The sequence below is a fragment of the Megascapheus bottae genome, chromosome 32, assembly GCF_031878675.1.
Source record: "Megascapheus bottae isolate mThoBot1 chromosome 32, mThoBot2.hap1, whole genome shotgun sequence".
NCBI classification, from domain to species: Eukaryota; Metazoa; Chordata; class Mammalia; order Rodentia; family Geomyidae; genus Megascapheus; species Megascapheus bottae.
The window spans coordinates 9,638,214-9,664,850 of record NC_143540.1 but is presented as its reverse complement, the minus strand read 5'-3'; the positions used below and the strand labels follow the sequence as shown (position 1 = coordinate 9,664,850).

Below are 26,637 nucleotides of genomic sequence, written 5' to 3'. Positions count from 1 at the left end.
CGCTGGTGGTACTCAGAACCTCGTGCCCACCAGCTGTTTTTGCTCAAGGCCGGTGCTCTGCTACCTCAGCCTCCCTCCGGCTTCACCCCAGCCGCTCAGGACGCTGAGAATCAAGGGCTGACGCCAGCCCGGGCTGAGATTGGTGTTTCCAACGAACTGCCCGAAACACAAGCCCCAAATCCCGAAGTGGAGCTGCGGCTCAATGGCAGGCCAAGAGCTTCGGGGCTGAGCCACGAGGCTGAGCCCACGCCCCGAGCGCAAGTCCCAGGACCAGCGGAAGAAAGGTTCAGACTTTGTCACATCCTCAGATCTCAACCTCGACACGCACCCCCTCCCCTGGCCCTCAAACTCACTCTCTGATGACGCTCTCCGCCCAATGGTGCCACCCTGTCACCCCCGCCACGCCCGCAGCCCTCTAAGTAGCCAGGATCACAGGTCTGCATCACCAGCGCCTGGACGAGCTCACACTCCTGACCTGGAAATAGCATTTCTCTGGACTTTTTGGGGTTCATACATCTGTTATAAAGCCCTGTAGGGGGCTGGGAGTGTGGCCTAGTGGTAGAGCGCTTGCCCAGCACGCACAAAGCCCTGGGTTCAATTCCCCAGAATCACATACACAGAATAAAATGGGAAGTGGTGCTGCGGCAAAAAGCGTCCAAGGACAGCGCCCGGGCCCTGAACCCAAGCCCCAGGACTGGACAAAAAAAAGAAATATATATGTGCACGTATACACGGTTCAGTTCATGTTTAGATTGTCTTTCTTCCAACCCTTGGGCAAAGGGACCACATTGGAAAACATGGTATGCATTAGAAAACGCATTTTGAAGATACTCATAACCGGGCGCGGTGGCTCACACCCGCCACCCCAGCCACTCCCGAGGCCGAGAGCTGAGGATCGCGGTTCAAAGCCAGCCCGGGGCACCACCGTCCACGAGACCCCTACCTCCACGTCCACCACCAGAACACCACGGGCGGCGCTGCGGCTGCAGGGGCAGAGCACGAGCCCCGAGCTGAAGAGCTCACAGACAGGGCCCGGGGCGCAACCCCACAATGGACACCCCAACCACCCCCCCCCCAAAAAAAAAGCTTGGGGAAGGGAAATAAAAATAAGATGTCCACACGTTGAAAACCACTGTCTCCCTGCTCACACTCAGTTCCCGGTCCACCAAATGGGGTTCACCAGGGATGTGTTAGACCCCAGTGCTGCGCGCACCCCTGCACCCCATTTCCTTTCTTTCCCATCCTCCCCTCCCTCCCTCCCGGCTTGGCCACCCTCCGCAGGAAAGGCCCCGACGCCCAGTTCATTCCGGGCCTCCATCCCCCAAGGAAGAACACTTCCATGCCTGAGGGCGCCAAGGCACCAGGGCTGGGAAAGAGGCAAGAGGGGGCCAGCTGGGCCCCGGTGGCTCAGGCCTGTCACCCTGGCTCAGATCTGAGGACCCCAGAGCCAATCCAGCCCGGGCAGGAGCGACGGGGACACCTCGGTGCCCACTGGTGCAGGTGGTGCACCAGCGGAGGTCTGCGGGGACCCCGCTCCCGACACACACGCCCCGTGGTGGCTGCAGGGGCATCCGCGACAGACCCGGGCCCAGCACCGGGGATCCCTGCGGAGGCCGGGGCAGTGCCAGCCTCCCCGACCCGGGCCCAGCACCGGGGATCCCTGCGGAGGCCGGGGCAGTGCCAGCCTCCCCGACCCGGGCCCAGCACCGGGGTCCCTGCGGAGGCCTGGGCAGTGCCAGCCTCCCCGACCCGGGCCCAGCACCGGGGATCCCTGCGGAGGCCGGGGCAGTGCCAGCCTCCCTGACCCGGGCTCCGGGCGCCGTCCTGCGCTCTTGTGCCAAGCGGGCCTCGGCCCCGCTCCTGGTTTTCTAATGCTGGTTGTGGGAGGGGGGAGGGGGAGGGGAAGAGGAGCACGCGGGGGGGGGGGGGGGGAGGCTCCGCGGTCTCGGGGCTGCGGCCCCCTTGGTCTCCCGGTGTTGGGGCGCGGAGGGAAGAGGAGGGGCCCGGACCTGGAGCTCCGCGGCGTCCTGGACCTCCTCCTCCTCCCTCCCCCTCCCCCTCCTTGCGTCCCCCGCCCCCCACACACACGGAGCGGGAGCCGAGTCAGGGCCGGCGGCCTCGCGTGGTTTATTGGAGCTGCGGGGTCCCAGGGCGGCGCGGCCGGGCCGCTCGAGCGCCTGCGGGCGGCGGGGCTGCTCCTCCCCGTCCCGCTCCTCCTCCCCGTCCTCCTCCTCCTCCTCCTCCTCCCCGTCCCGCTCCCCCTCGGGGAGGCCCCGCCGTCCCGCCCCGCCGTCCGCGCTGTGCCGGCGCCCGGGGCCTAGGCGGCGTCGTCGCTGCCGTCGTAGATGACCGGGCGCTCCACCGTCAGGCGGTACAGGACCTTCTTGGAGACGAACCTGGGGGAGGAGCGGAGGAGGCGGCGTCGCCCGCGGACGCCCCGCCCCGGGCGGAGGGCGCGGGGCGGGGCCGGGGGCGGGGCCGAGGGCGCGGGGCGGGGCCGAGGGCGCGGGGCGGGGCGAGGCTGGGGGCGGGGCCGAGCGCGCGGGCCGGGGGCGGGGCCGAGGGTGCGGGGCGGGGCGAGGCTGGGGGCGGGGCCGAGCGCGCGGGGCGGGGTTGACGGAGCAGGGGGCGGGGCCGAGGGCGCGGGGCGGGGCTGGGGGCGGGGCCGAGCGCGCGGGGCGCACCTGGAGAAGGTGTTGTCGAAGATGAGCAGGTAGAGGCCGGGCGCGCGCGCCTTGAGCTGCCCCCGGATGCTCTCCCTGTGCGCGTTGCAGCGCGTGCTGGGGATGAGCACCTGCGGGGGGCGCGGAGACGAGCGGTGTGCCCGGGCCCCCCCCCCCCCCGTCCTCCTCCTCCTCCCGGTCCTCCCCCTCCCCCCTCCTCCTCCCCCTTCCCCCCGGGCGGGCCGGGCCGGGGTCCTGCCTTGCAGCTCTCGAGCGGCGCGTCCTCCGCCTCGCGGAAGACCACGCTGAAGGCGATGCTCTTGGGGTCGGAGGAGAAGACCCAGCCCAGGCGCAGCCCCGGCTCGGCCACGGCCACGGCCAGGAGGCTGTAGGTGCTGGAGCGCACGAACAGCTCGCGGCGGCCCGCGCCGAAGCCCGCGATCTCCTCCACCGTGAGCGGGAGCCGCAGCCTGGGGCGGGCGGGGGGCGGGGGAGGTGAGGGTGAGGGGGGCGGGGCCTCGGGAGCTGCCGAGCCCTCCAGCCCCGGGAAAGCCCCGCCCCGGCCCCGCCGCCCCCGGCCGCCCCGGCCCCGCCGCCTACATCAGCTCCCCCGACTTGAGCAAGCCGATCTCGGCGTCCTGGCCTCCTCCCGGCACCTCGTCCGCGTCCTCGGGCGTCAGGGAGCCCGACGCGGAGCCTCTGCGGGAGGGAGAACAGCCCTGAGCCCCGGCCGCCCAGCCCCGGGTGTGTGTGGACAGACAGACAGACACACACACACAGAGGAGGGAGAACAGCCCTGAGCCCTGGCCGCCGGGCCCTGGGTGTGTGTGGACACACAGACACACACACACACACACACACACACACACACACACACACACACGGAGGCCCAGGTGGGAAGGGAGTCCAGGAGACGTCTGGTGGCCAGAGTGGCAGCCGCCAGCCCATGGCAGGGCCGGTCCAGGGGCCTGGTGTCCCCACCCCGCCAGCCCTGTCCCCACGTGCGTAGCTGGTCACCCCAGCTCATCAGACAACTGCGATCGTGGTTCAAAGCCAGCCCGGGAGGGAAAGCTGCACTTCTCTCCACCATAACCAACAGAAAACCTCAAGGTGGGGCCAGGAGTTTGGCCTAGTGGTACGATGCCTGCTTAACATGCACAAAGACCTGGGTTCGAATCCTCAGTATACCACATATGTAGAAAAAAACCCAAGGACAGTGCTCAAGCCCCCCACCCCCCTCCCCCCCAAAAAAACCTTGCAGTGGAGGGCATGTGTCAAGTGGCAGCGTGCCAGCTTTGAGCCCTGAGATAAGACCCCCCTGTATCTGCACAGGACAGGGAGGGGGCGATCCTTCCTCCCGGGAAATCTCAAGTCATGCTCCTGTGTGTACATCCACCACGTCTGACACCACGGAGTCACTAATGCCCAGTTACAGGGATGCAGGGCCCCGACCCAGTTCTTTCCAAGGTGGGTTCAATTCAGAACCAGGCACTCTGGCCTGCTCAGGAGGCTGAGATCTGAGGATCATGGTTCAAAGCCAGCCCAGATATGAAAGTCCTTGTCTCCAAGGAACGGCCAGAAAACCAGAAGTGGCACTGTGGCTCCAGGGGTAGGGCGGTAGCCTTGAGCTGAGGAGCTCAGGGACATCGCCCAGGCCCTGAGTTCAAGTCCCACAACTGTCAAAAAGTCAATCTCACTGGGCTCACACCTGCTAGCTACGCAGGAGGTGGAAATTGGAGTTTCTCTGTTCAAAGTCAGTCCAGGCAGGAAGGTCTGAGTCTCATAGCCGCCCCTCCTCCATCTTGCCCGTATCCTGACTGAACGTGTGACCTGAGCGCTCAGGTTAGAGGTGTGGCCGAGGGAAAGTGTGCTTGCTTAACGAGATCAGCAGATGACAAATGCGTGACTCTTAGCCACTCAGGAGGCTGAGATCATACGCCACCCCGAGCAAGGAAGCCCACCAAGCTCCTCCGCCTGGACGCTGTCCCCGAGCTCTTCAGCTCAAGTCCACCAGCCTAGCCCCGGGCCTGGACACTCAGGGCTACCGCCCTATCCTAGAGCCACGCCCCACGCCCCATCTCCCCGAGGTTAATCCAAGTCTCAGATCCTTTTGGGTTCGGGCTGGCTTTGAGCCTTGATCCTCTCAGATCTCTGCCTCCAGAGTAACTAGAGCGACTCGCGTGAGCCACTGGGCCAGGTGAAGCCCCCCATGTCACACTCCGGTCTTATCTGCTCTACACATTCCTGAGCCCAGGAAGTGACTCAGCCAAGCCCAGCCTGCAGCCCCCAGGGCCCAGCTCAGAACTCCTCCCCTGCTAACGCTTCCGCCACAAGTCCCCAGCCCCGCACTCCGGGACACTCCCTGCGCCAGCACCACCAAGAGCCACTCTAGACCACCAGTCCTCCGCCCTCACCTGAAGGACAGGTAGGCCCGTCTCATCTTTTAAACTAAAACTGGGGCTGGGCACTGCTCACGTCTGCCATCCTACTCTGGAGGCTGAGATCTGAGGATCACGGTTTGAAGCCAGGCTGGGAACCACCACAAAACCAGAGCTCAGGGACAGCGCCTAGGCCCAGAGTCCAAGTAAAGCGCACTATGGGGGAGCATCATGAGCAATGCAATGCAGAGCGCGGCCACCAGGGGGCGCGAGGACAGCAGCGCCCACGGGGGGTGACAAATGTCTGTGCCTGGACCAGGCCAGATCCACACCTCCGGCTCACCACTCGGGCACTGTCAGTCTTCCCCTCACGCTCAGGGCCTCCTGCGGTTCTGTGTGGCCCCGGTGGGCTGGCACGTGAGACCCTCGCGCCCGTGACATCTGCTGGTTTCCCTTTCTTTCACTACTATTTTTTGGTTTCATTTCACTCCTCTTTTTCACTTACTATTTTATTGGTAAACTCTGCCACCTGCACACTTAATGCCAGTGAGTTTTTAACAGTTTTTCCACTGGGGATCAGCTTCCTTTTCTCGCTAGCCTCGAGCAAAAGCTGCTCGGACGGCACCCAGGCCCCGAGTTCAAGCCCCGGGGAGCAGGGCTGTTTGAAACGCTCTCATGCTTTAGGAAGAACACATCTAGTATCTTGACTTGGGAGAGGGCACAGAAACCGGCCGTTCACCCTCACGACCAGCAGGAGGCGCCATTGAGCAGGCCATGCCTGACTCCATGGGCTCTGTCTCATTAGCCTCTGCCTGTCAGCGGCATCCTCCATCCAACCCCCCCCCCAATCCATCCATCACGGATCCTGGGGTCCTCACTACTCAGGAGGCTGAGATCTGAGGATCGAGGTTCAAAGCCAGCCTGGGGCATGGAATTCCATGAGCCTCTCATCTCCAGTGAATCACCAGAAAACCAGAAGTAGCACTTTGGCTCAAGAGACAGGGCAGTAGCCTTGAGCTGAAGAGCTCAGGGACAGGGCCCAGGCCCAGAGTTCAAGCCCCACAACTGACAAAAAAAAAAAAAAATGGCCAGAGACCCAACCGGTGGTTCTTTACCAGGAGAGGGGGGGTGCTTCCTTTTGCCAGCCTCCCCCCTGCCCGGGGCGGGGCCTGGCAGGATGGAGGAGGGGCTCTCAAAGCGTGACTCGCTAAGGATGCTTAAATATTTGGTGGAAAAAGCCTGACCACATCAGACGAGAAGCGGGCCTGCGGAGTCGGCCTGTCTCTGCAGCAGCTCGGCTGGTGAGTGGACCCCACATCCTGCTCAGGACCCTGAGGGCTGCCTGCAGGTGGCACGAAGCACCCCTGGGAGCCCCCTCAGGTTAGAGAAGTGTGGCTCCAGGGCCGGGAGCGGGTTGGAGAAAAGCTGAAAGTGGTGCTGAGGCTCAAGTAGAGCTTGAGCCCCGAGAAAGCCCAAGGACAGTGCTCAGGCCCTGAGTTCAAACCCCAGGACTGGTCCAAAAGTAAAAAAAAAATGTGGTTTTGGGCATAGAGAGCTGGTGAACTGGCCAGCAGTGAAAGCTGTCTGCATCATCTGCTATCCCTGCATTTCTTCTGCATTTTATGCAAGCTATTATTGTCTATTTTCTAGTATAATTCAATTTGTCACAGTGGAAACCTTGGAAATCATGGGAAAAATATAGAATCTCCACCAGTCAAGCCCAGTGGCTGAGAAAGCGTGGTCAGCTTCTATCATTTTAAAGGGGTAGGCAAAAGTCATAAAAGCTGTTTTTGTTTCACACCCGTCCTGGGTCTTGAGCTCAAGGCGCTGTCCTGGAGTTTCTTTTGATTGAGGCTAACTGGAGCTACAGCTCCACTTTTGACTTGATAGTTTAGTGGAGTTGAGTCTCACAGACTTTCCTGCCTAAGCTGGCTTTGAACCATGATCCTCTGATCTCAGCCTCCTGAGAAGCTGGGATGACAGGTCTGGACCCTGGGGACTTGAACTCAGCACCTGAGCACTGTCCTTAGGTTTTCTCAAGGCTAGCACTCTACCACTTGAGCCTCAGCACCATTTTTGGCTTTTTTCTTTGTATGTGGTACTGAGGAATCGAACCTGGGTTTTCATGCATGCTAGGCAAGCACTCTAGGTGAGTCCACAGTCCTGGTCCCATTTCAGTCATTTTCTATTTTATGTCTCAACTATAATTAGTATCACGTACCAACAAATTATTTCTAAAGTTGTAGGTGCTACTTTATCTTCAGAAACCAAGGTAGGATTTGAGGTCCAGAAGATAATGTTCAGAGCCTCTTTCTATATAAGAGGTCGCAACTCTTAAATAATATTAAAGCTCAGCAATTACTACAGTGGATTTAGACATACTGTCTCTGTTCTTGCACTGGTATTGGGACTTGAACCTGGGGCCTGGAAGCCCCTATGCTAGCTTTTTTCTACTCAAGACTCACATCCGACCACTTGAGCTACAGTCCCGCTTCTGGGGTCGCACTGTTTGTGTGAAGCGTGCACACACACACGCACACAGCCCCAGCACCCTCTGACCTACTTATCTGGGGTGCCGCAGGGGCAGGGACCCCACTATCACGTTCAGAGATCTAGGCTTGTGGTCGAGTGGTAGCGGGTCTTCCCACGCGGGCCCAGGAAGATGGAAGCCTGCAGAGACATCGAGGGGAGACACTGCTCCAGCCAGGGCTGGCTGCAGACACCCGTGTCTCTCCAGTGCATTGCCAGGCCCAAGCACGAACACCCGCTCTTCCTGACACCTCTGGAGTGGAGGGTGGGACTTGAACCTGCGCCTCCAGGTGGGAGCCAGTGAGTGCAAGCAGTGCCGAGGCCGGGCTCCCCGCCACCCCCCACACCTGCTGGGTTCTGTCTTGGCAGGGGCGCCGGGATGGACGTCACGCCCGTGTACGAGGACGAGTACGAGTACGAGTACATGGACCCCGGGCTGCTGGGCACGCTGGGCACGCCGGGCGACAGCAGCGAGGCCCACGAGCGCTTCCTGGCCTTTCAGCAGGCCTTCCTGCCCGCCATGTACCTGGCGGTGTGCGCCTGTGGCCTGCTGGGCAACTCCCTGGTGCTGGCAGTGCATGCCAGGTACCGGGCCCGGCACAGCCTCGCCGACCTGCTCCTCACCAACCTGCCCCTGGCCGACCTGGTGTTCGTGTGCACGATGCCCTTCTGGGCCCACGCCAGCCTGCACGAGTGGGTCTTCGGCCAGGCGCTGTGCAAGGCCCTGCAGGGCGTCTACACCGTCAACTTGTACACGTCCATGCTCACGCTCACCTGCATCACCGTGGCTCGCCTCGTGGTCGTGGCCCAGGCCACCCAGGCTCACACGCACAAGGCCAGGTGGGTGGCGTGGGGTTGGGGGGTGTGCGCGCTGGCCTGGGCGGGGGCCCTGCTGCTGTCTCTGCCCCAGATTCTCTACAGCCGGGTCCAGCAGTTGGACAGGCTCGTGTGCCACTACGGCCACGAGGACATCTCCACGGTGGTGCTGGCCACGCAGGCGGCGCTGGGCTTCTTCCTGCCGCTGCTCGCCATGCTGGTCTGCTACCCGCTCCTCCTGAGGACGCTGAGCCGGGCCCGGGGCCTCCCGAGGCACAAGTCCCTCAAGATCATCGTCCTGGTGGTGGCGGCCTTCCTGTTCACCCAGCTGCCCTACACCCTGGTCAAGCTCGTCCAGACCACGAGCTGGGAGTACTCGGCCAGCACCAGCTTCGGCTACGCGCTCATCATCACGGAGGCGCTGGCCTACCTGCGGGCGTGCCTGAACCCCGTGCTCTATGCCTTTGTGGGCCTCAAGTTCCGGAAGAACTTCCAGAAGCTGCTCAGGGACACGGGCTGCCTCCCCTTCTGCGGGGTCTCCACGCAAGGGAAGTCCTCTGAGGACAGCTCCAAGACGGCCTCGGCTTCCCACAACGCCGACGCCACCAGCACCTTCCAGCTGTAGGCCCGGCGGGGGCTTGGGAGAGGCTGGTGTGGGATGCGAAGCGGGAGGGCGTGTGGGGGGGCGTGTGTGGGGCTGTGACCTTGAGATGACCTTGGGATGGGCTGACCTCTTTTCTTCCTAGTGCCTGGGTCCATGGGGAAAAGTGCACGTGGAGGTGACCTTTCTCTAGGGACTTTGTCTCCTCCATGTTGGCCAGATCCAGAGGTTAACGTGTGACTTAAGAGCCCAGGTAGAGGGCTTGTCTAGCACGCATAAGGTCCTGGGTTCGATTCCTCAGCACCACATACGCAGAAAAAGCTGGAAATGGTGCTGTGGCTCAAGTGGTAGAGCAAAAGAAGCTCAGGCACAGCACCCAGGCTCTGAGTTCAAGCCCCAGGACTGGCTAAACCAAGACCAAACTCTCAGGTTGTCTTGTCCAAGGCATGGGACGAATGGCTAAAGAGGAGCAGTCGAACACAGCAGTGACATTCTGGGTCCCCAAGATCAAGACTCTACTGACCACAAGGGAAGAAGAGCAGAGCAGCCTTGGATGTGACTGCCGGGCTCTGAGGTTCAGAGCTGGGGCCCGGGGCCTGGAAGGGCCTGGAAGGATCAAGGACATCCGGCCAGCCTGGCTTTGACTTTTGCAATTGCGATGCAATGATTTGCTCTGATTCATCTTGGGCGCCCACACTGGGGAACCGTCAGTAGTCCCCGAAATGCCAGGGAAACGTGTAAAACACGGTGGGGGACTGAAGCAGCTCTTCTGGCTGAACTCTGGTAGCTTTGCTCCTTTCAAAGTGCAGAATCCAGTGCACCCCTCCCCCAAACCTGCCTATGTGTCACACAGTGTATAAACCCCATGACTAAAAGCCAACTTTGAAGACGTTTTCACACCTTCAGGTGTTAGCCTGGAAACACGCACAAACCACTGGCTTCTGGGGCCTGATATTCAGAATAGAAGCTAAAAAGTATGAGCTGTGGGGCAAATCCAGTATACCAAAGGTGACAACTCTTTCACCTGGGCTTCCGTTCTCCTGCCCAAAACGTGAGGATGCCCTTGTCACTTCCATTATAGGGTCACAGGGAGAACTTTTTCTGACAGGTGCCCTGGGTTCCATTCCTCAGTAGCACTTACACGGGAAAAAACACAAGCGGTGCTGCGGCTCAAGTGGTAGAGTGCTAGCCTTGAGCAAAAGAAGCTCAGGGACAGCGCCCACCCAGGTCCTGAGTTCAAGCCCCAGGACTGGCCAAAAAAAATAAAACAACAAAAAAAATTCAACATGGCCGGTGCCTGCTGGGCCTGCACCCTCTCCAGGGCCTTTGCACAAAGGTCCATGAGGGACCATCTCCCCATCTCTGCCTCCTTCCTCACTGCCCATTGCCCTGGAGGAGGAGGCCAAGTGACACAGGAGTGAGGAGAGCCTAGAAGCCAGGCACTGCTGGCCATGCCCCGCGTCCTAGCTACTCAGGAGGCTGGGATCTGAAGATCCTGGTTCAAAGCCAGCCTGCAGAGAAAAGTCCACAGGACTTGCTGCCAATGAACTGCCAAAAAAGCCCAGAAGTGGAGCCATGAATCACGTGGTAGAATGTCAGCCTTGAGCCAACAAAGCTCACAGACACTGCCCAGGCTCTGAGTTCAGGCCCCAGAGGCAGCGGGCAGTGTATGTGCGCGCGCGCGCGCGCACACACACACACCCCCTCTGCAGAGTCCCAGGCACCCACTACCCACCCCCCTTCCCACATGAGGAGGTGAGCTGAGAAGGAGCACAGCTCAGAGAGCACAGGGCAGGTCCCAGTGGCTGCAGAGGTTTCACCCAGCCGAGAGGCGGTTCGACTGCCAGCTTCCAGCTCCCTTCAAGGTGGAGGTGGCAGAGATGGCAAGCTAGCTGGTTCACCAGAACTGCGGCCACCATATCCTGTTCTTGTTTTGCTTCACAGATCCCCAGTGTGGGCTGCCCTGAGCTGAGCTCTGCTTCCCGGGGAATCCTGGGGCAAATGGGCTCTGGGTACCAGTTGCAGCCAGGATTGAAAAGGACAGAGACACACAGGGGGCTCCCACATGCACCCCAATAGTACATCTCACCATCCACGGCAGACAAACAACACCACTGCCAAAGCGTTAGCCACGCATGGCTCCCAGCGGCCCCTGTGTGCAGGGAGCTTATGAGCCCACAGCAGTTAACAGACCCCACGCCTGGTGTGTATGATGGGGAGACTGAGGCTGGAACTCAGGGCATGGGTGCTGCCCCTCGGCCTTTTTGCTCAAGGTTGGAACAACGACCACTTGAGCCACAGCTCTGTTTCTGGCTTTTTGCTGGTTAACTGGAGGCAAGAGCTTCATGGACTTTCCTGACCAAGCTGGCTTTGAACTGTGATCCTCAGATCTTAGCCTCCCGAGGAGCTGGGATTACAGGTTTGAGCCATGGGTGCTTGGCTCTAGCAAAGACTTAGGCAAGCACTCTACCACTAGGTCACACTCTCAGCCGCTGAGAGACTCTTAGCTCCAATTAACCACAAGAAAACAGGAAGTGACACTGTGGCTCCAAGCCTTGAGCAAGAGAGCTTAGGACCAGCGCCCTGGCCCCGAGTTCTAGCCCCGTGACAGACAAAAAAATAAATGCTGGTGAAAGAGACGCAGAGGAAAGATCCACAAGCTGCTGGTGCAAACACTATAGAAATCAGTAAGGTCATGAACACCGAAGAACCATGCCTTTCGGATGGCCCTGATGCCACCTGACCAGAGATGAGACAGGAAACCAACCCTGGTGACACCTCCATCTCAGATGTGCAGCCCCCAGAACTGCATCTGTGGTTCAAGCCACTCGGTGTGGGGTGGAGCGCTGCTGGCAGCCTGAGCTGTCTGAGCCCAGAGAGGCGGATCATAATTTCAGGACACTTTGCAGGAACAACAAGCTTCCCCCACCCCTACGCGCCATTCCTGGGGTGCTGGCCTCTCTGGGGGAGCCCTTCTGATGTCTTTCGTTTCCTGGTCTCTGGTAGGCCCGCGTGGGGATGGGCCGCGTGGACGGTGCTCACAGAGGGGACGTGTACTCACTGTTCCGCCATGTTCGGGTCGAGGGACTGGGTTTCGGTGGGTGTTTCGGGCAGGGAGGACCCCAGCTCTTGGATCTGGCACAGCTCCTCGTCCGTGATAATGTCAAACACGGCGTCATCTGGGGCTCTGCAGGTGGCAACTGCTCCTGGGCGGGAAGAGATAACACGTGTTCTTAGGCTTGGGTGGCAGGGATCGGGGACGGAGAGGGGTGCGGCGCGAGCGTGGTCACTTTCGCCGACAGCGACTCTGCCCAGGGGTCAGAGAAATGGCCACTGCAGGCATTCTAGAAGAACGAGTCTGAATGCTCAGAGACGTTTCTGCCTCTCCTACGTTCTCTGGGTTCTGTATTGAGATGGAAAACCCAGTGAAAAGCAGTAAAGAGAACACACACGGGCTGGGTGCGCTGGCTCACGCCTGTCATCCCAGCTACTCAGGAGGCTGAGATCTGAGGATCTTGGTTCAAAGCCAGCCCGGGCAGGAAAGTCCCGAGACTCTTCATCTCCAGTGAGCCACCAGAAAACCAGAATTCAGACACAAAAACCGCACAGAAGCCCCCTAACCCACCTACACCAAAGAGGAAGGCATTGCTGCCTGCAGTGCCTGCTCCGGGGAGATGGACCCCCAATCCACCTGGATCCTGTGGGGGAGAAAGCCAGCCGTCCCCACTCTCAGACTGGGGGAGTAGCCCCCCCAAGTTTGGAGACCATGGAGGGGGGTCTCGGTAGGCCTGCCTGGCCACGAGGGCCCCAGCACAGACGTGCGGAACTGACCTGGGCCTTCTGTGGGCCCGGCCTGGCCCGGGGACAATCCGGGGCTGGGCTCCCCCTGGCTCGTGCTGGAGCCGGGGCTCCCGGGGGAGCCAGGCCGGTCTCCGAACTTGTGGAAGCAGGCTCTGCAGCAGCGCTCCTTCTTGCCGCCGGGCTTGGTCGGGGCGTAGTTGTTGCAGCAGTAGTAACAGAACACGCGGCCGCAGATCCTGGTGAGCACAGCCGTGAGCGCATGGCCTGAGAGGCTCCTGGCCGCCTCGGGCGCCACGTGGTTATCTCCACGCAGGTTCCCCCCTGCGTGGCTCCGCCCTTCCTGACATCCGTGTGGCCAGGGGAGCCCGGAGCGCGTGCGCGTGCCTCCCCTTCTCCCCCCCCCCCCCAGCTCCTTCCTCGGACCCGGGTCCTCCTGACCTGCAGTGGTGCCGCCGCACCATCCAGCTGAACTCGCGCCTGCAGTCGTGGCAGTGGCTGGCCTCCGTGTCCCCGAGGCTGCGCTCCTCGGCGCTGAGCTTCTGCTGGAACTCCAGGGCGTCGGATTTCTGCCACAGCGCGTCCTTGTCCCTGGGGGGCACGAATCCGTGAGCCACGCTTCCACGCCGGACACGAGGCCTCCGCTGCTGCCTTACTGGGCAGGCTCTGTGCTGTGTGTGTGGACGCCTGAACTCTGAAACCCCTAGCGTCTGTGCTCAAGGACAGTGCTCTACTATTTGGCTTCTCTGGTGGGTAGACTTTCATAGACTCCCCCGCCTGGGCTGGCTTTGAACCACGATCCTCAGATCTCAGCAATGCCAGGTATGAAGCCACCGGCGCCCAATCACAAAATTTAAAAGGAATGGAATCCTACAGCAAGCAGCAAGAAAGCGGGCGGTGGGCCTGGCCTTCCAGAGTTGTCGAGGCCTGAGCAGACCCCACACGCGTGTGTGTGGGGGTCTCAGTCATGGCATGCGGGAGGACACGAGGCTGGCCAGGCAGACCCTGACCTGAGCAGCTCTATCAGCCGCTCCTCCAGGTACTTCTTGGTTCGGTTCAGGTCGTCCAGGTCGGCGAGCAGCTTCTGCTCGTTCTTCTCCCGGTCTGTCACCTCCTGGCAGAGCTTGGTGTGATACTCTTGGATTTTGCCGGAGGCCTTGGTCAACTCCTTCTGTGTTCTGCGGTGGAGGGAGTGGAATTATCGGGTTAGCTTGCTCGGGGCCTCCCCTGGTCTCTTAGCCAAGTGTCCCGGTGCTAGGACATCACCCACAGTGGGTGAGCCTGGGTGAGCGGCCGAAAGACCAACCTTTCCAGGTTTGCCCGCAGGGCAGCCCTCTCCTTGTCCTTCTGCAGCAGGGTGGCCTGGCACTCATACAGACGGTTACTCGTGCAGCTCAGCTTCTCTCCCAAGGCTGCTTGGGAAGCCTGGCACAGGACCCGAGAGAGGAGACACTGAGCTTGTCCAAGCCCGCCCAAGATATGGAGACGGGTCCCCGCTGGCTGGGCCACTTCTACAGGGAAGAGCGCACACGTGTCTCAAGACCCACAGACCAGGAACCTGCATTTGTGGAGGGAAATCTTCCCCTGATCGTGGTAGCTGGGGTGGGGGAGAGGGGGAGCAAGAACCAGAACTCCCTGGGAGGGTGCCAGGATGGGGATGGCACAGAGCAGCTCCCCAGGGGACGGGAGGAGTGTAGCTCAGTTTGGAGAAAGTCAACTGGATGCCCAGGCTGGCTGAGGAAGAGAATCCATTTCCTTTTTGTCTTGGCAGCTCCAGCCAGGGTCTGGACCCAAACTCAGGGTGTCAGGACACTGAGCTGGGGGGGGGGGGAACCCTCTGAAATGGTCCCCGCAAAGCCAAACCGGCCCACGCGTGGAGACAATCTACCTTCAACTCGTCCACGGCCTTCTCGGCAGCCTGCAGCTGCCGGGTTTGCTCGTCCAGCCGAGCCCTGAGGCTCTCCCCCTCTTCGCTGGCAGTCTGGAGAGGAGAAAAAGGGACGGTGAATCACGGGGAGCCTTGCTGTCCTTTGGCTTTTTGGCTGAAGACTGGTGCCCAACCACTTGGGCCATGCCTCCAGTCCCAGCTTCTTGGTGGCTCCCTGGAGATAAGGAGAGTCTTAGGGACTTTCCTGCCCAGGCTGGCTTCAGATCACGATCCTCAGATGGCAGCCTTCTGAGGAGCTAGGAGGTCAGGCGTGACCATTGGCACCAGGCAGCCCTGAGTTCTGGTTCTAGGCTAAGGAGCGGCTGGCCCGGGTTCTGGCCCTAACGCAGTGGGGGCTACTGCCCTCAGGAGATGGGTGCCCGGATGTCTGAAGCTTTACCTTCAGTCTGCGTTGGTAATCCATGATCTCGGCGCTCAGCTGGAACTTGAGGATGTCCCACTCGTGGCCCGCAGCCTCCTGCAGGCTCTGGGCCTGCTGCTCGGCCTGGGCCAGCTGGGCCTGCAGGCCGGGCAGGAAGCTGGCTGCCTCCTCAGCCATCTTGAGCTTCTCCTGCAGACTCTGCTTCTCTTGCTGTAGCCCGGCCACTTGGCTTTCCAGGTTGGCGAGTACCTGGGTGGCGTGGGCCAGGGCGCCCTCCACACGCTCCTTCTCGGCGGTCAGCGCACACACCTGGATGCCCAGCTCGGCCGTGTCCGTGTTGGCCCGATGCAGCTGCTCCTGCAGCTCTGCCTGCTCGGAGCCGCATGTCGCCGGCAGCAGCTCCGCCTGCCGGGTCCCTTCTCGCTCGGAGCACTGCAGCAGCTCCTGCACGTGGGCCCTGTTGAGCGCCTCATTCTGCTCCTTCAGCTGCTGCACCACGGCTTTATGCTCCTCCAAGATGGCCTCCGTCACCGCCAGCTGGCTCTGGGCCTTGTCGCAGTCACTCAGGGCCACCTGGAGCCTGGCCTGGAGCTCTCCCACCTGGGCCTGCAGCTGCGGGGCCTGAGACATGGCCAGCTGGCCTCCATCATCCTGGAGGGGCTCGAGCCCCTCGTGGGCCTTGTCGGCTGTGAGGCTCTCGATCAGCTGGGTTTGCTGGTGACACTGGCTCTCCAGTGCCTTCAGCGCCTCATCCTGGGACTCTGCCAGCTGCTGGCACTGCATGGCCTCCTGGCGCAGCCGCTGGCACTCGTCCTCCTTGCTCTGCAGGGCCGCCTCCTTCTCCGCCACCTGGGCCCTCATGGCTTCCTTGGCCTTTTTCACGGCCAGCAGGCTTGCCTCCATCTGGTCCCCAAGGTGGCGGATGCTGGCCTGCTCGGCCTCCAGGGAGGCCAGAGAGCCCTGGATGGCCACCTCGCGCCGCTGTAGCGTCTGGTAGTCGGCCTGCAGGGCTTGCAGCTTGCCCTCCAGGAGCTGGTTGCGCCCGGTCATGCTCTGCAGCTCCTTCTGCAGCTCTCCGTTGGCCTGCCGGAGCGCGGCCACCTCCTCCATGCTGTCCTCTGCTGCCGCCCCCTCGGGCTTGTCTGGGGCCTGTGGGGGGCTGAGGTGCTCCGTGGCCTCGGGAGGCGCCGGGCCTGACTGCCCCGCGAGCTGCTCCAGCGTGCCCACCTTCTGGCTGAGGTGGTCCTTGTCTCGGATCAGCTGCTTCTTCTGCTCCTCCAGGTCGCTCACGCGCATGCTCGCCTGGCTCAGCTGCGTCTCCAGGAGCTGCAGCTGGCGGGTCAGCGCGCGGGCCTCTTGTTCCAGCAGCTCCTTCTCCTGTCGCCGCTGCTGCTCCTGCCTCCTGGACTCGGCCAGCTCTTCCTCCATGGAGCTCAAGCGAGCCAGCGACTCCTGTACCTGGCGCTGAAGCTGGGCGGCCTCCGCCTTCTTGCCGCTCAGCTCCTCCAGAAGCGGGGCCGACGCCTGCACCTGACGCTCCAGGCCCACCTGGGCCTCCTGGGCCAGCTGTGCCAGCTGTGCACTCTGCTGCCTATTGAGCTCCTGGATCTTAGTGTTCTCCTCTTCGAGGGCCTGAAGCTTCTCTTTCAGCTCCTGGATCTGCAGGGCTGAATCGACAGCAGTGGGCTCTCGCGGACGCTCTGGGTTCGAGGCTGACTCGGGTATCTTCTCAGCCCTGGCCAGCCAGTCTGAGAGGCGAGCTAGCAGCTGGTGCTTCTGGCCCAAGGAGTCCCGCGTAGCCTGGAGCTCCTGGGCCAGGGGCTGGAGCAGGGCCTCCACCTGCTGGAGGGATGAGCTGCCACCCTCGTCCTTCTCTGTGGTCGCCAGCTCCAGGGCCCGCAGGCAGCTCAGCAGCTCCTTCACGGTGTCCTGAGTGGCCTGGGAGACTTTCCACTGCTCCTGGAGCTCAGCCACGAGGCCGGCGAGGCGGACGTTGTCCTCCGCTTCCGCGCATGCGCTGTCCGGGTGGGCCTGCATCTGGAGAGCGGCCCGCAACTCCTGGTTCTCTCTGTCCAGCTGCTCCAGGCGGCCCTGAAGTTGTTTCTCCCGCACCTCTACCTGGTCCAGCTCCAGCCGCATCTCATCAAAGCCCTCCAGTGCCTCGGTGTTCAGATGGTTGTTGAGGTCAAAGCTGGAGACCATGTCCTGAGACTGGGACAGACAGCAGGGACGACGACGACAGCAACAAAAGAAAAAAGACAAGGAACTTTGAGACAAACGATCTCACCTGGTTGCCTGGAGATAGCAGAGTTCAAAATGCAGGGACCTAAGGTGGAGTCTAAGGAAGCAGAACAAGGTCTAGAACCCCAAAGCACATTGCGAGGCCACGAGGCCGTGTGTGTGTGTGAGTACCACTGACAGACGTGTATTTTGCAGCCAGCTCCTTCACCTTTATTAACTCAATCAATGGATATTGGCTCTTCAGTGAAACTAAATTCACGCCTGTCATCCTAGCTACTCAGGAGGCTGAGATCTGAGGATCGCAGTTCAAAGCCAGCCTGGCCACTAAAGTCTGAGACTCTTTTCTCCAATGAACCACAAGAAAACCGGAAGTGGTGCTGTGGCTCAAGTGGTAGAGTGCTAGCCTTGAGCAAAAAGTGGCCAGGGACAGTGCCCAGAGCCCTGAGTTCAAGCCCCAAAACTGGCAAGCCAAAAAGAAATCTTCCAAAAATAACTTAGATTTAAAGGAATCTTGTTGGATTCTATTTGGCTGGAAAAAAAAACAAAAAACCCAAAACCCTAGATTCCAGAAAGTAGCGGATACAGCTAGCGAGGGTCTGTGCTCTTATTTGAGTAGTGGGCATTTGTGAATGGCACTCCTGACTTGCTTGGGACAAGGTCAACCTGGGTTGTCACAAGAGCATTCGTGTCATTACCTGTAAGTAGTTGCTCACCAAACTGCTCATGCTGGAGCTTCGGCTGGGGGGTTTCCACATGAAAGCAGAAGAGCCCATGGCTAGTGTCCTCCTGTAAAGACAGAATACACACATTCACGTATATATATATATACATATATGTGTGTGTGTGTGTGTGTGTGTGTGTACCTGTGTATATACATCCACACATTATACACACATACACATACATAAAATAAAACTATGTCGCCTTTGACGGATGAGGCAGGCACTGGTGGCTCCTGCCTGTCATCCCAGCTACTCAGGAGGCTGAGATCTGACGATCGTGGTTCAAAGCCAGCCTGGGCAGGAAAGTCCATGAGACGCCAATGAACCACTAGAAAACCGAAGTGAAGCTGTAGCTCAAAGTAGAAGAGCAAAAGAGATCAGAGACAGCGCCCAGGCCCCGAGTTCAAGCCCCACAACCAACAAAAATATATTAAAAAAAATTTAAAAACCCACAGATGAGTACTTAGTACTTGGACTGCCTTCCCATAATGTATCCCTTTTACAGGGATATATTGTAACGTTCGCCCCCTTTGCCTGGAAGGCATCTGTAGTCATGGCTGCAGATGGGCGAGGGCCCCCAGCCTTCCTTCGATTCCCATCTAGAGTCCAGTAGGACACAGAAGCCGTGGGCCTTGTGCAGGCCTGTCCACGCATGTGCAATGCCTGGCCCTGCCCACGTGGTTCCAGGTTGGAGCCTTCGGATGCTAAACTTGAACTAAGTCTGTGAAATTGGTGCATGACATCCTGAGTCAGCAGAGTTCCTGGGGCACCCGTGGTGATCTTCGGCTAGTTGAGGGGTGGCGGGGGTGGTACGGGGAAGCTAAGGCCTGCCTCAGAGCTCAGTCCTCCTATATATGGCCTCCTGAACAGTTCTGATAACCACCTTGCTTTGTGGAGACTCTAGCCTGGGCCAGAGTCGTCTTCCAAGCCCTGATTCCCAGGAAGCTGAGATTGCAGGTGGGAGCCACTGGGCCCAGCTACCTTTCCTTCTCTTTTTTTTTTTTTTTGGTAAGTACCTGGCAAAGGTTGGCCAGGCCGCATCTAAGTCGTAGCCCCTGGAGGCCAGGTCAAACTGAACCTCAGTCAGCTCATAGAGTTGGCCCACGATGTCTGAGCTCAGCTTGGGCTTCAGGAAAGGGCTTCGTGCATAGTACCAGTCGCTGCGGGGGAAAAAAGACAGAGATGTTGTGAATAACAAGAGGTTTTGTTCTGGCCAGACCTGGGGTTTGAATTCAGGGCCTGGGTGCTGTCCCTGAGCTGCTTTTGCTCAAGGCTAGCACTCTACCACTTGAGCCACAGCACCACTTCCAGCCTTTTCTATGTGGTACCAGGGAATCGAACCCAGTGCTTCATGCATGATTGACAAGCACTCTAGGCCATGCTCCTGGCCCATAACAAGGGTTTTAATAAAAGGAATAAAGGAAGCTCGACTAGTCTCCCACACTGCTAAATGAATAAGACACAAACTAGCCAATTCCATTTTTGCTGAAGGAGCCTAGGGCTCTCAAAATGGCTTGCTCTTCTTTGAGAAGTGCTGCAGTGATATGCACACTTGTTTGTTAATTCTATAAAATCTCTTTCGCAAAAAGGATGTGAGAAACCTTCAATCTCTATCAAGAAAAGGCAACTGTCGGAGGCAGAACACTTGGTTTTTGTTGTTGGCGGTCGTGGGACTTGAACTCAGGGCCTGGGCACTGTCCCTGAGCTCTTCAGCTCAAGGCTAGCTCTCTACCACTTTGAACCACAGTACCACTTTTGGCTTTCTGGTGGTTTATTGGAGATAAGCATTTCGTGGACTTTTGTGCCAGGCTGGATTTGAACCACCCGCCCTTAGACCTCAGCCTCCCGGGTCGCTAGGACAGGTGTACGCCGCCGGCGCCCAGCCAATATTTGTTTTTTTTAAAGACAAACTTACTTCTATTCCTTTCCCAGAATTCAGCGGGAGACACTGAGCTCCCTACTAATTTCTATTCAACTGAAAAGCTAAAGAAGAAGAAACCACCCGGATGATATTTCATTTCACATGAAGCACCAGGACCACCATCAGGGACAAGGCCTCCACAGGTGGCCCCGAGGGGCACGGCTGGCACACATGCCACTGTCATTGCTTCATGGAGGTGGCACAGGGCACAGCCTGGGGGCCATTACCTGGTCACTCTCGTGTTCATGAAGCATTGCTGTAAGGTGTCTGCCAGCCTCTGGTGCACTAGCGAGTAGCGAATAAAGGCTCGTCCTTTCCCCAGAGACGTCCGGAGCTGGGGCGATAGATGACAAAGGGAGAGCTCTGGGACATGACGTTCTGTCCTGGAGGGGCTCACGCCAGCATGTTGATAGATATCCTTAAGACCTCCCCTCCCCCCGCATCATTCTCCAGTCCAAACCCAAGTCTCCTGGAGGGCAAGCGGCCTAGCAAACTCTCAGCAACTTGGGGTGTCTATGCTGGTCCTGGGGCTGGAACTCAGGTCTGGGCTCTGTTCCTTAGCTTTTTCACTCAAGGCTGACACTCTACCATTTGAGACACACCTCCATTTCCACTTTTTTTTTTTTTTTAGTGGGTCCTGGGGTTTGAACTCTGGGCCTGGGCGCTGTCCCTGAGCTCTGCAGCTCAACGCTACCATCCTACCCCTTGAGCCACAGCGCCACTTCCTGTTTTCTAGTGGTTCACTGGAGATCAGAGTCTCGCAGATTTTAGTGCCCAGGCTGGCTTTGAACCACGATCCTCAGATTTCAGCCTCCTGAGTAGCCAGGATGAGAGGCGTGAGCCACGGTGCCAGGCTCGCTTCCACCTGTTTTTAGGTGTTTAGTTGGCTGCCGCCTGGGCTGGCTTTGGACTGAGACCCTCAATCTCAGCCTCCTCAGTACAGATCTGAGCCATCAGCATCCAGCTCTAAATCTTTTGGGGCTAGAAGACTGCAGAGGTCTCCAAGAGGAAGTAAAGGCAGGCCACGGAAAGACGGGGGATCCTGGCCCAGCTACCCAGCCTGCATCTGAATGAACTTCCTTCCCCTCCAGCTCACCTCTGACGTGGACTTGACGAAGCGGATCCCGTCATTGGCTCCTTTTACCTTGGCCAGGCAGGTACAGAAGTAGTCCCAGTAGTCTTTCTTGTGACCCAAGAGGCTGGCTTTCTCCTTCAGATCAAACTGGGGAGACAACAGGCCAGAGAGAGGGAGGGAGGGAGTCCAAACTACTCTAGTGGTAGAGTACTTGCCCAGCACGCATGAAGACCCGGGTTCGATTCCTCAGTACCACATATGTAGAAAAAGCAAGAAGTGGTGCTGAGGCTCAAGTGGTAAAGTTCTAGTCTTCAGAAAGCTCAAGGACAGTGCTCAGGCCCTGAGTTCAAGCCCCAGGACTGGCAAAAAAAAAAAGATCTCATGGATTTTATCTCCTGGGCTCCTGGGCTCACCTTTTAACCACAGCTCTGAAATCTTAGCTTCCTGGGTAGCTAAGATTAGAACTGTGTACCTCCAGTACCCAGCACAAACTTGGTAGGTCAATCACAACATGAACATGCTTTCAATTCCTTTTTTTTTTTTTGAGAGGCTAGCTCAGGGGTATATGGCTATGAGATCTAGGAATAACAGTGGCACCCAACACATCAGTCTTTGAAGAGCTTTCTGAGCAGGTCGTTGGTGGAAAACCACTGACACTGCTGTGAACACAAAATCAAGAAATTCAAGCGAACCACTCAGTGTGCTAAGCAGGCTCGACTTGGGTAAATAAGGTGATAACTCCTTCCCTAGTGACTCAACTCTCAACCAGCCCTAGATAACTATCTCAATAACATTCTCAAAACCCTAACCAAGTGTCAGACCTGAGTCATTTCCAACCCAAACCAAAATGGGCTTATTGGAAACAAGAACAACAACAAAATCCAAGTCCAGGCCAGGAGCCTGGCTCACGCCTGGAATCCTACTCAGGAGGCTGAGATCTGAGGATCAGGGTTCAAAGCCAGCCTGGGCAGGAAAGTCCATGAGTCTCTTATCTCCAATGAACCACCAGAAAACCAGAAGTGGCGCTGTGGCTCAGGTGGTAGAGTGCTAGCCTTATGCTAAAGAGCTCAGGGACAGTGCCCAGGCCCCAAGTTCAAGCCCCACGACCGACAAAAAAAATTCCAAGTCCACAAACATTTTCCAAGATTAAACCAAGAACTAGAAAGCCTAAATGCCATGGAGGCCTTCTGTCCTGTGTGCTTTTGCTGGCGAGTTTTCTTCAGTCGTGTCTCAGGTTCAGCTGGAAAGGAGTTGCTACCATGGGGTTTTCCCAAATAAGCTTGCCAGGCTGAACTCAGCCAGGGGTCTAGGTTCAGCAGGGCAGGGTAGAAATACAGACCCAGTCCCCGGGTGACCGCGGCTTCACTGGTCAAGAGCAGAGGCCTTTGGGTAATCTTCAGAAGGTCCACACACCCGGAAATCGCCTCACTTCCATGACTGTATGACAGTGATTCCAGACCTTCTGCTACATTTTCAAAGGGGTAAGAACCCCAAGTTAAGATCCTTATTAAAGTCAGTGGCTTTGTGACTTGTCTAAATCCGTGAGGTGCTGGTGACTCAAGCCTGTAATTTTAGCTGTTCAGGAGGATCTGAGGATTGAGGTTCGAAGCCAGCTCGGGAAGGAACGTCTGTGACATTTTATGTTCCATTAGCCAGCAAAGAGCCAGAAGTGACTCAAGTGGTAGAGTGCCAGCTTTGGGTAAACAAGCACCCAGGCCCCGAGTTCAAGCCCCAGGACTGGCACAGAAACAAATACACAATCAAATAAATGATCTAAAATCTCCACAGAGTGTTTTCAATCCTCCAAGCCTGATTTCCCAAGGGTTCTCAGCCCTGGCTGGGGGCTGCTCTGACCCTCAACCTCTACTCGTAAGAACGCAGTGGCTCTACTGAGCCTTCTGAATTGTGCATCCTGAATGCTGTGTCGGGCCTAAAGCCTCCACACGCCAGGCCCCGCTTACCTGCAGGAGATACTCAAGCTTGTAAGAAAACTTGTGCAAGCTTGTGCTATCGTCAGTGACAGGTTCTCCTGTTTCCTTGAATTCGTTGCTTAGTTCTGTCACCGCATCTTAAAGACAGACAGATGGGGACATGTCACTGCAGATGCACACGTCTGAGAAAGTGGCAGGAAAATGTCAGAAGAAACGAGGAAGTGGTCAGTGGTCAGAAACCTTGCACACAGGCAGAACATGTAAATATCCATGGGGTGGGCGTAACCTCGGGTGTTCTCAGTGTTGGGTGCCAGGGGCTCACGCCTACAATCCCAGCTACTCAGGTGGGTGAGATCTGAGGATCTCGGTTCAAAGCCAGCATTGGAACGAGACTCTTATCTCCAATGACTCAGAAAACCAGAAGTGGTGCTGGGGCTCAAGTGGTAGAGCTCTAGCCTTGAGAAAGCCCAAGGACAGTGCTCAGGCCCTGAGTTCAAGCCCAGGACTGGGGGGGTGGGGCGGGGAAAGAAAAAGAAATGCACTCATGAAATGGTACCCCTGCTATACAACACCTTAATGATACTTTAGTGCCGGGGGTTGGCTTTGAACTTCAATCATCAGATCTCAGCCTCCTGAGTAGCTAGAAAGACAGGCGTGAGCCACCGCGCCCAGCTAAAACTATGCATCCAAACTGAAACATTTGAGGCCCACATTCAGATAAGGGCCAGAGAAAGCCTTTTGTACCTTGCTGACTTTGAGCCTGTGGGGTGAGCCATGGACGGCCTGTGGCTGTACTAGGTCAAGGCCCTCAGGAGAGATGACACCCTTGCATTCAGGATCCTGCTCCTTTGGGTCACTGCGGAGGTGACACTTGGGTCTCTGCAGGCCTGTGGGAAGGAGTCAGCTTTGGCTTCCATTACAGCAAATGAATGTGCTGGAATGCCAAAGAGGCTTCTGTCCCTGGTAAAAGAGAAACTTCTCCATTTTGGCTCGTAGGGCATCACAGATGAAACTTAGCCTCTGAAACCATCAAACAAAACAATGTTTGCTCTGCACCTGTCACGCTTTACCTGCAGCTCTGTCTGCATGCCCTGTCCTTGCTTTTTTCAACCAAGACAAGGGCCATTAAAGCCAGGTGCCCGTAGCTCACACCTGTAATCCTAGTTACTCAGGAGGCTAAGATCTGAGGATTGCAATTTGAGCTCGAGCCCCAGTAAACAGGCACACATGTACACACAGGGGAATTAAAAAAAAAAAAAAAAAAAGGATGAGGGTTGTAAGTCCCACTGTCTGTCCCTCAGGAAGCTGGGAAGCAGCAGGCCCAGGGCTGGAGACAAGGGGCCCTCTGCCAGCCAAAGAAGACAGACAGGTATCTAATCTTCCTGCTCAGAGGGAGGCTAGTCCTACCACACGATGCCAACTGTCCAGAGGGTAGGGATCTGATCAGAGGCTACCAGGAAGCTCGGAATAAACTGAAACCAGATCCTGACCTGGGAAGGCAATGTGATTCTATTTTAAACACTAGCTGCCCAGAGCAACCAGACAAGATCCTCAGTTTTACTCAGGCTCGATCCTGGATACCCCAATATTCCTATAGGATATGTTCTCAGGGCTCTGATGACAAGTTGTGCAAACCAAGACGCAAGGGCAGCAGAAAGAGCACAGCCCGGAAACCTCCCCAACCAATTCCAGAACACCCAGCAAGCCGGAACCTTGTAGATCACGGATGATCCTCTGCAACTGGCTCTCTGTGCTGGAAGAAGCCATGTCGTGCCCAGCCTTCCTGTTCTGGGCGTCTGGAAAGAGGCTGTCAGTCAGTGGCAGTCTGGGGACCTGCACAGAGAAGGAGAGAGCCCATGGGGAGGTGGTTTCAGAGGCTAAGTTTCCTCTGAGAGTCCCAGAGGACATTACTCTGGTCAAGGCCACCCTATCTGCGATTGTCCCCAGAAAGGACAGTTTGTCCTTTCTGAATGGGTCTGTTTCAGACCTCATGACCGGGTTTGGAACTTCAAGCAAACAAAGAGCACAGAAAGTTCTTTCTGCGTCCTTGGACAGACCACCCGAGCTTCCATCCTTAGAAAAAGCTTCCCAGGGGCTCCCCTCCTCCCCTGGGGTACACACAAAGGTCCTGGACAGCCTTAGATGTGAAAGGCCCCCACCCCGAGCCTGGGAGCCAGCTCTGGGCAGAGCCGCCCTCCCACGGCCCACACGGGAGCCGTTGGCACGGGAGGACACGACCCTCGGGGCATCTGTGGGAAGGCAGGCTTGCCTGGGAGATAAAGGGCTCCCTGGTCTTTGAGGTTTATAGCCTCCCCTGGCCAGAGTGTGGGTCAGCCTGGACCATGCTCACACCACCCCGCCTGGCACCCAGGAGACTATGTGGCTTTCCAGCCAGGCAAGGGGCAGGTCTCTATTTTCAGCTCCATTACAGGCCTTTGCCGCTGGCGAGTCCCGAGTTGGCAGCCCAATGCGGGCAGCTGTTAATGGGATTTAAGGACACTCCAGAGGCCAAAGATCAACAGGGATGAGGACACGGCAGCCCAGGGGAATGAGGCCTGGCCATGCGGGTGGGCACTCCTGGGTGCCCCGAGTTCAAGCCCCGGGGCCGGCTATACCAAGCACCACTGCTAAGAGGGCCTGCTGGGCATACGCAGGGCCCGGTTTCCCTTTTGCACACGACCACTTTTACTTCTCAGTTGCCTTGGTGAACAATCTCTTCCCCAGTTTATGGAGAGAAAAACTGAAGCTTGGGGAAAGGCAGGCCAGGAGCCAATGAAACCTGGCTTGGTGGGGTTTCAAATCTGCCTGCTCTCCCAGAATGCCCCGGGAACCTTTAAGACTGAGCCATCAGCACTCCAGCAAGGGACTAAATGCATCTCCTGGGGCTTAGGAACCACTGGGCTCTGTGATCTCTAGCACCCCCCCCCCCCCCAGGGCTCCGCGAGATGAGGTCCTGCAACACCAAATATTTACACGAGCATTCTGGCATGACCATGATAGGAGCCTGTCCCAAGACCAAAGGTCTTGTGCCTATTTTTAACTCATAAGCCAGTAGAGCTGTGACTCACTGAAGAGTGCTCCCAGATGGCTTCTGTGGCCTAGGAGGAAGGAAAGAGAGAGCTGAACACATACTGGGGGGTGAGAGGGGGTGGTCCAGACCCAGAGCCCCAGTGCCATCAAAATAAATATGCCTTCCTTGAAGGCTGCTGCTCTGTTCTGTGAGCCACAGGTTCACTTCTAGAGGTTGGTGGTTCGTTCACTGGAGATTAAGAGTCTCTCAGACTTTTCTTTCCTCAGATCAGCTTCCAGAGTAGCTGGGATTAAATGCTGAGCCACCGGCACCTAACTGTGACATTTTTCAACAAAATGTGCTAGGATCTGACTCAGGGGACAATTTAATTCCACTAAGGGAAGACACTGTGTACAGCCAGATCTGACACTGGACAGGAAGCCACTGAAAAGACCCAGGGAGGAAAGAGGCACAGGTTAATGGCGAAGACCCTTTCTCTCTCCCCCTTCCCTTCATTCTTGGGGCTGTATGATCGGGGCCGCCCCAGGAGGCCACCCTGGCCCTGGGTAACAAGGAAGCACACACTGGCTGAGATAAACACACGAGAGAGTGGAGTTTGGGAAGGAGGTGACAGCAACAAACC

The 26,637-nt window shown here is 58.0% G+C and overlaps 2 protein-coding genes across 2 annotated transcripts in view; one reads left to right on the top strand and one right to left on the bottom strand.

The window, feature by feature from the left end:
- Positions 1–2,238: 2,238 nt before the first annotated feature.
- Positions 2,239–26,637, bottom strand: part of Fyco1 (FYVE and coiled-coil domain autophagy adaptor 1) — a 36,632-nt gene continuing 12,233 nt past the window's right edge. The window contains exons 2-19 of the mRNA XM_090323534.1: positions 24,697–24,817; positions 23,015–23,121; positions 21,075–21,200; positions 20,206–20,312; positions 19,074–19,217; positions 18,031–18,121; positions 15,113–17,305; positions 14,674–14,766; positions 14,092–14,210; positions 13,796–13,963; positions 13,227–13,376; positions 12,806–13,024; positions 12,266–12,276; positions 12,049–12,172; positions 3,264–3,362; positions 2,923–3,133; positions 2,685–2,794; positions 2,239–2,396 (exon numbers count right to left, since the gene is read on the bottom strand). Coding sequence (XP_090179660.1) covers positions 2,318–2,396; positions 2,685–2,794; positions 2,923–3,133; positions 3,264–3,362; positions 12,049–12,172; positions 12,266–12,276; positions 12,806–13,024; positions 13,227–13,376; positions 13,796–13,963; positions 14,092–14,210; positions 14,674–14,766; positions 15,113–17,305; positions 18,031–18,121; positions 19,074–19,217; positions 20,206–20,312; positions 21,075–21,200; positions 23,015–23,121; positions 24,697–24,751 — 4,206 coding nt within the window. The 5' untranslated portion in view covers positions 24,752–24,817 and the 3' untranslated portion in view covers positions 2,239–2,317. The remainder of the gene's footprint in view (positions 2,397–2,684; positions 2,795–2,922; positions 3,134–3,263; positions 3,363–12,048; positions 12,173–12,265; positions 12,277–12,805; positions 13,025–13,226; positions 13,377–13,795; positions 13,964–14,091; positions 14,211–14,673; positions 14,767–15,112; positions 17,306–18,030; positions 18,122–19,073; positions 19,218–20,205; positions 20,313–21,074; positions 21,201–23,014; positions 23,122–24,696; positions 24,818–26,637) is intronic.
- On the top strand, positions 7,962–9,077 carry Cxcr6 (C-X-C motif chemokine receptor 6). Its single transcript, XM_090323237.1, has one exon. The coding sequence runs from the start codon at positions 7,995–7,997 to the stop codon at positions 9,009–9,011; it is 1,017 nt and encodes a 338-aa protein (XP_090179363.1). The 5' UTR covers positions 7,962–7,994; the 3' UTR covers positions 9,012–9,077.

Excerpts from the sequence above, each read along its gene's own strand:
- Cxcr6 (XM_090323237.1), top strand. The coding sequence starts at position 7,995 with ATGGACCCCGGGCTGCTGGGCACGCTGGGCACGCCGGGCGACAGCAGC.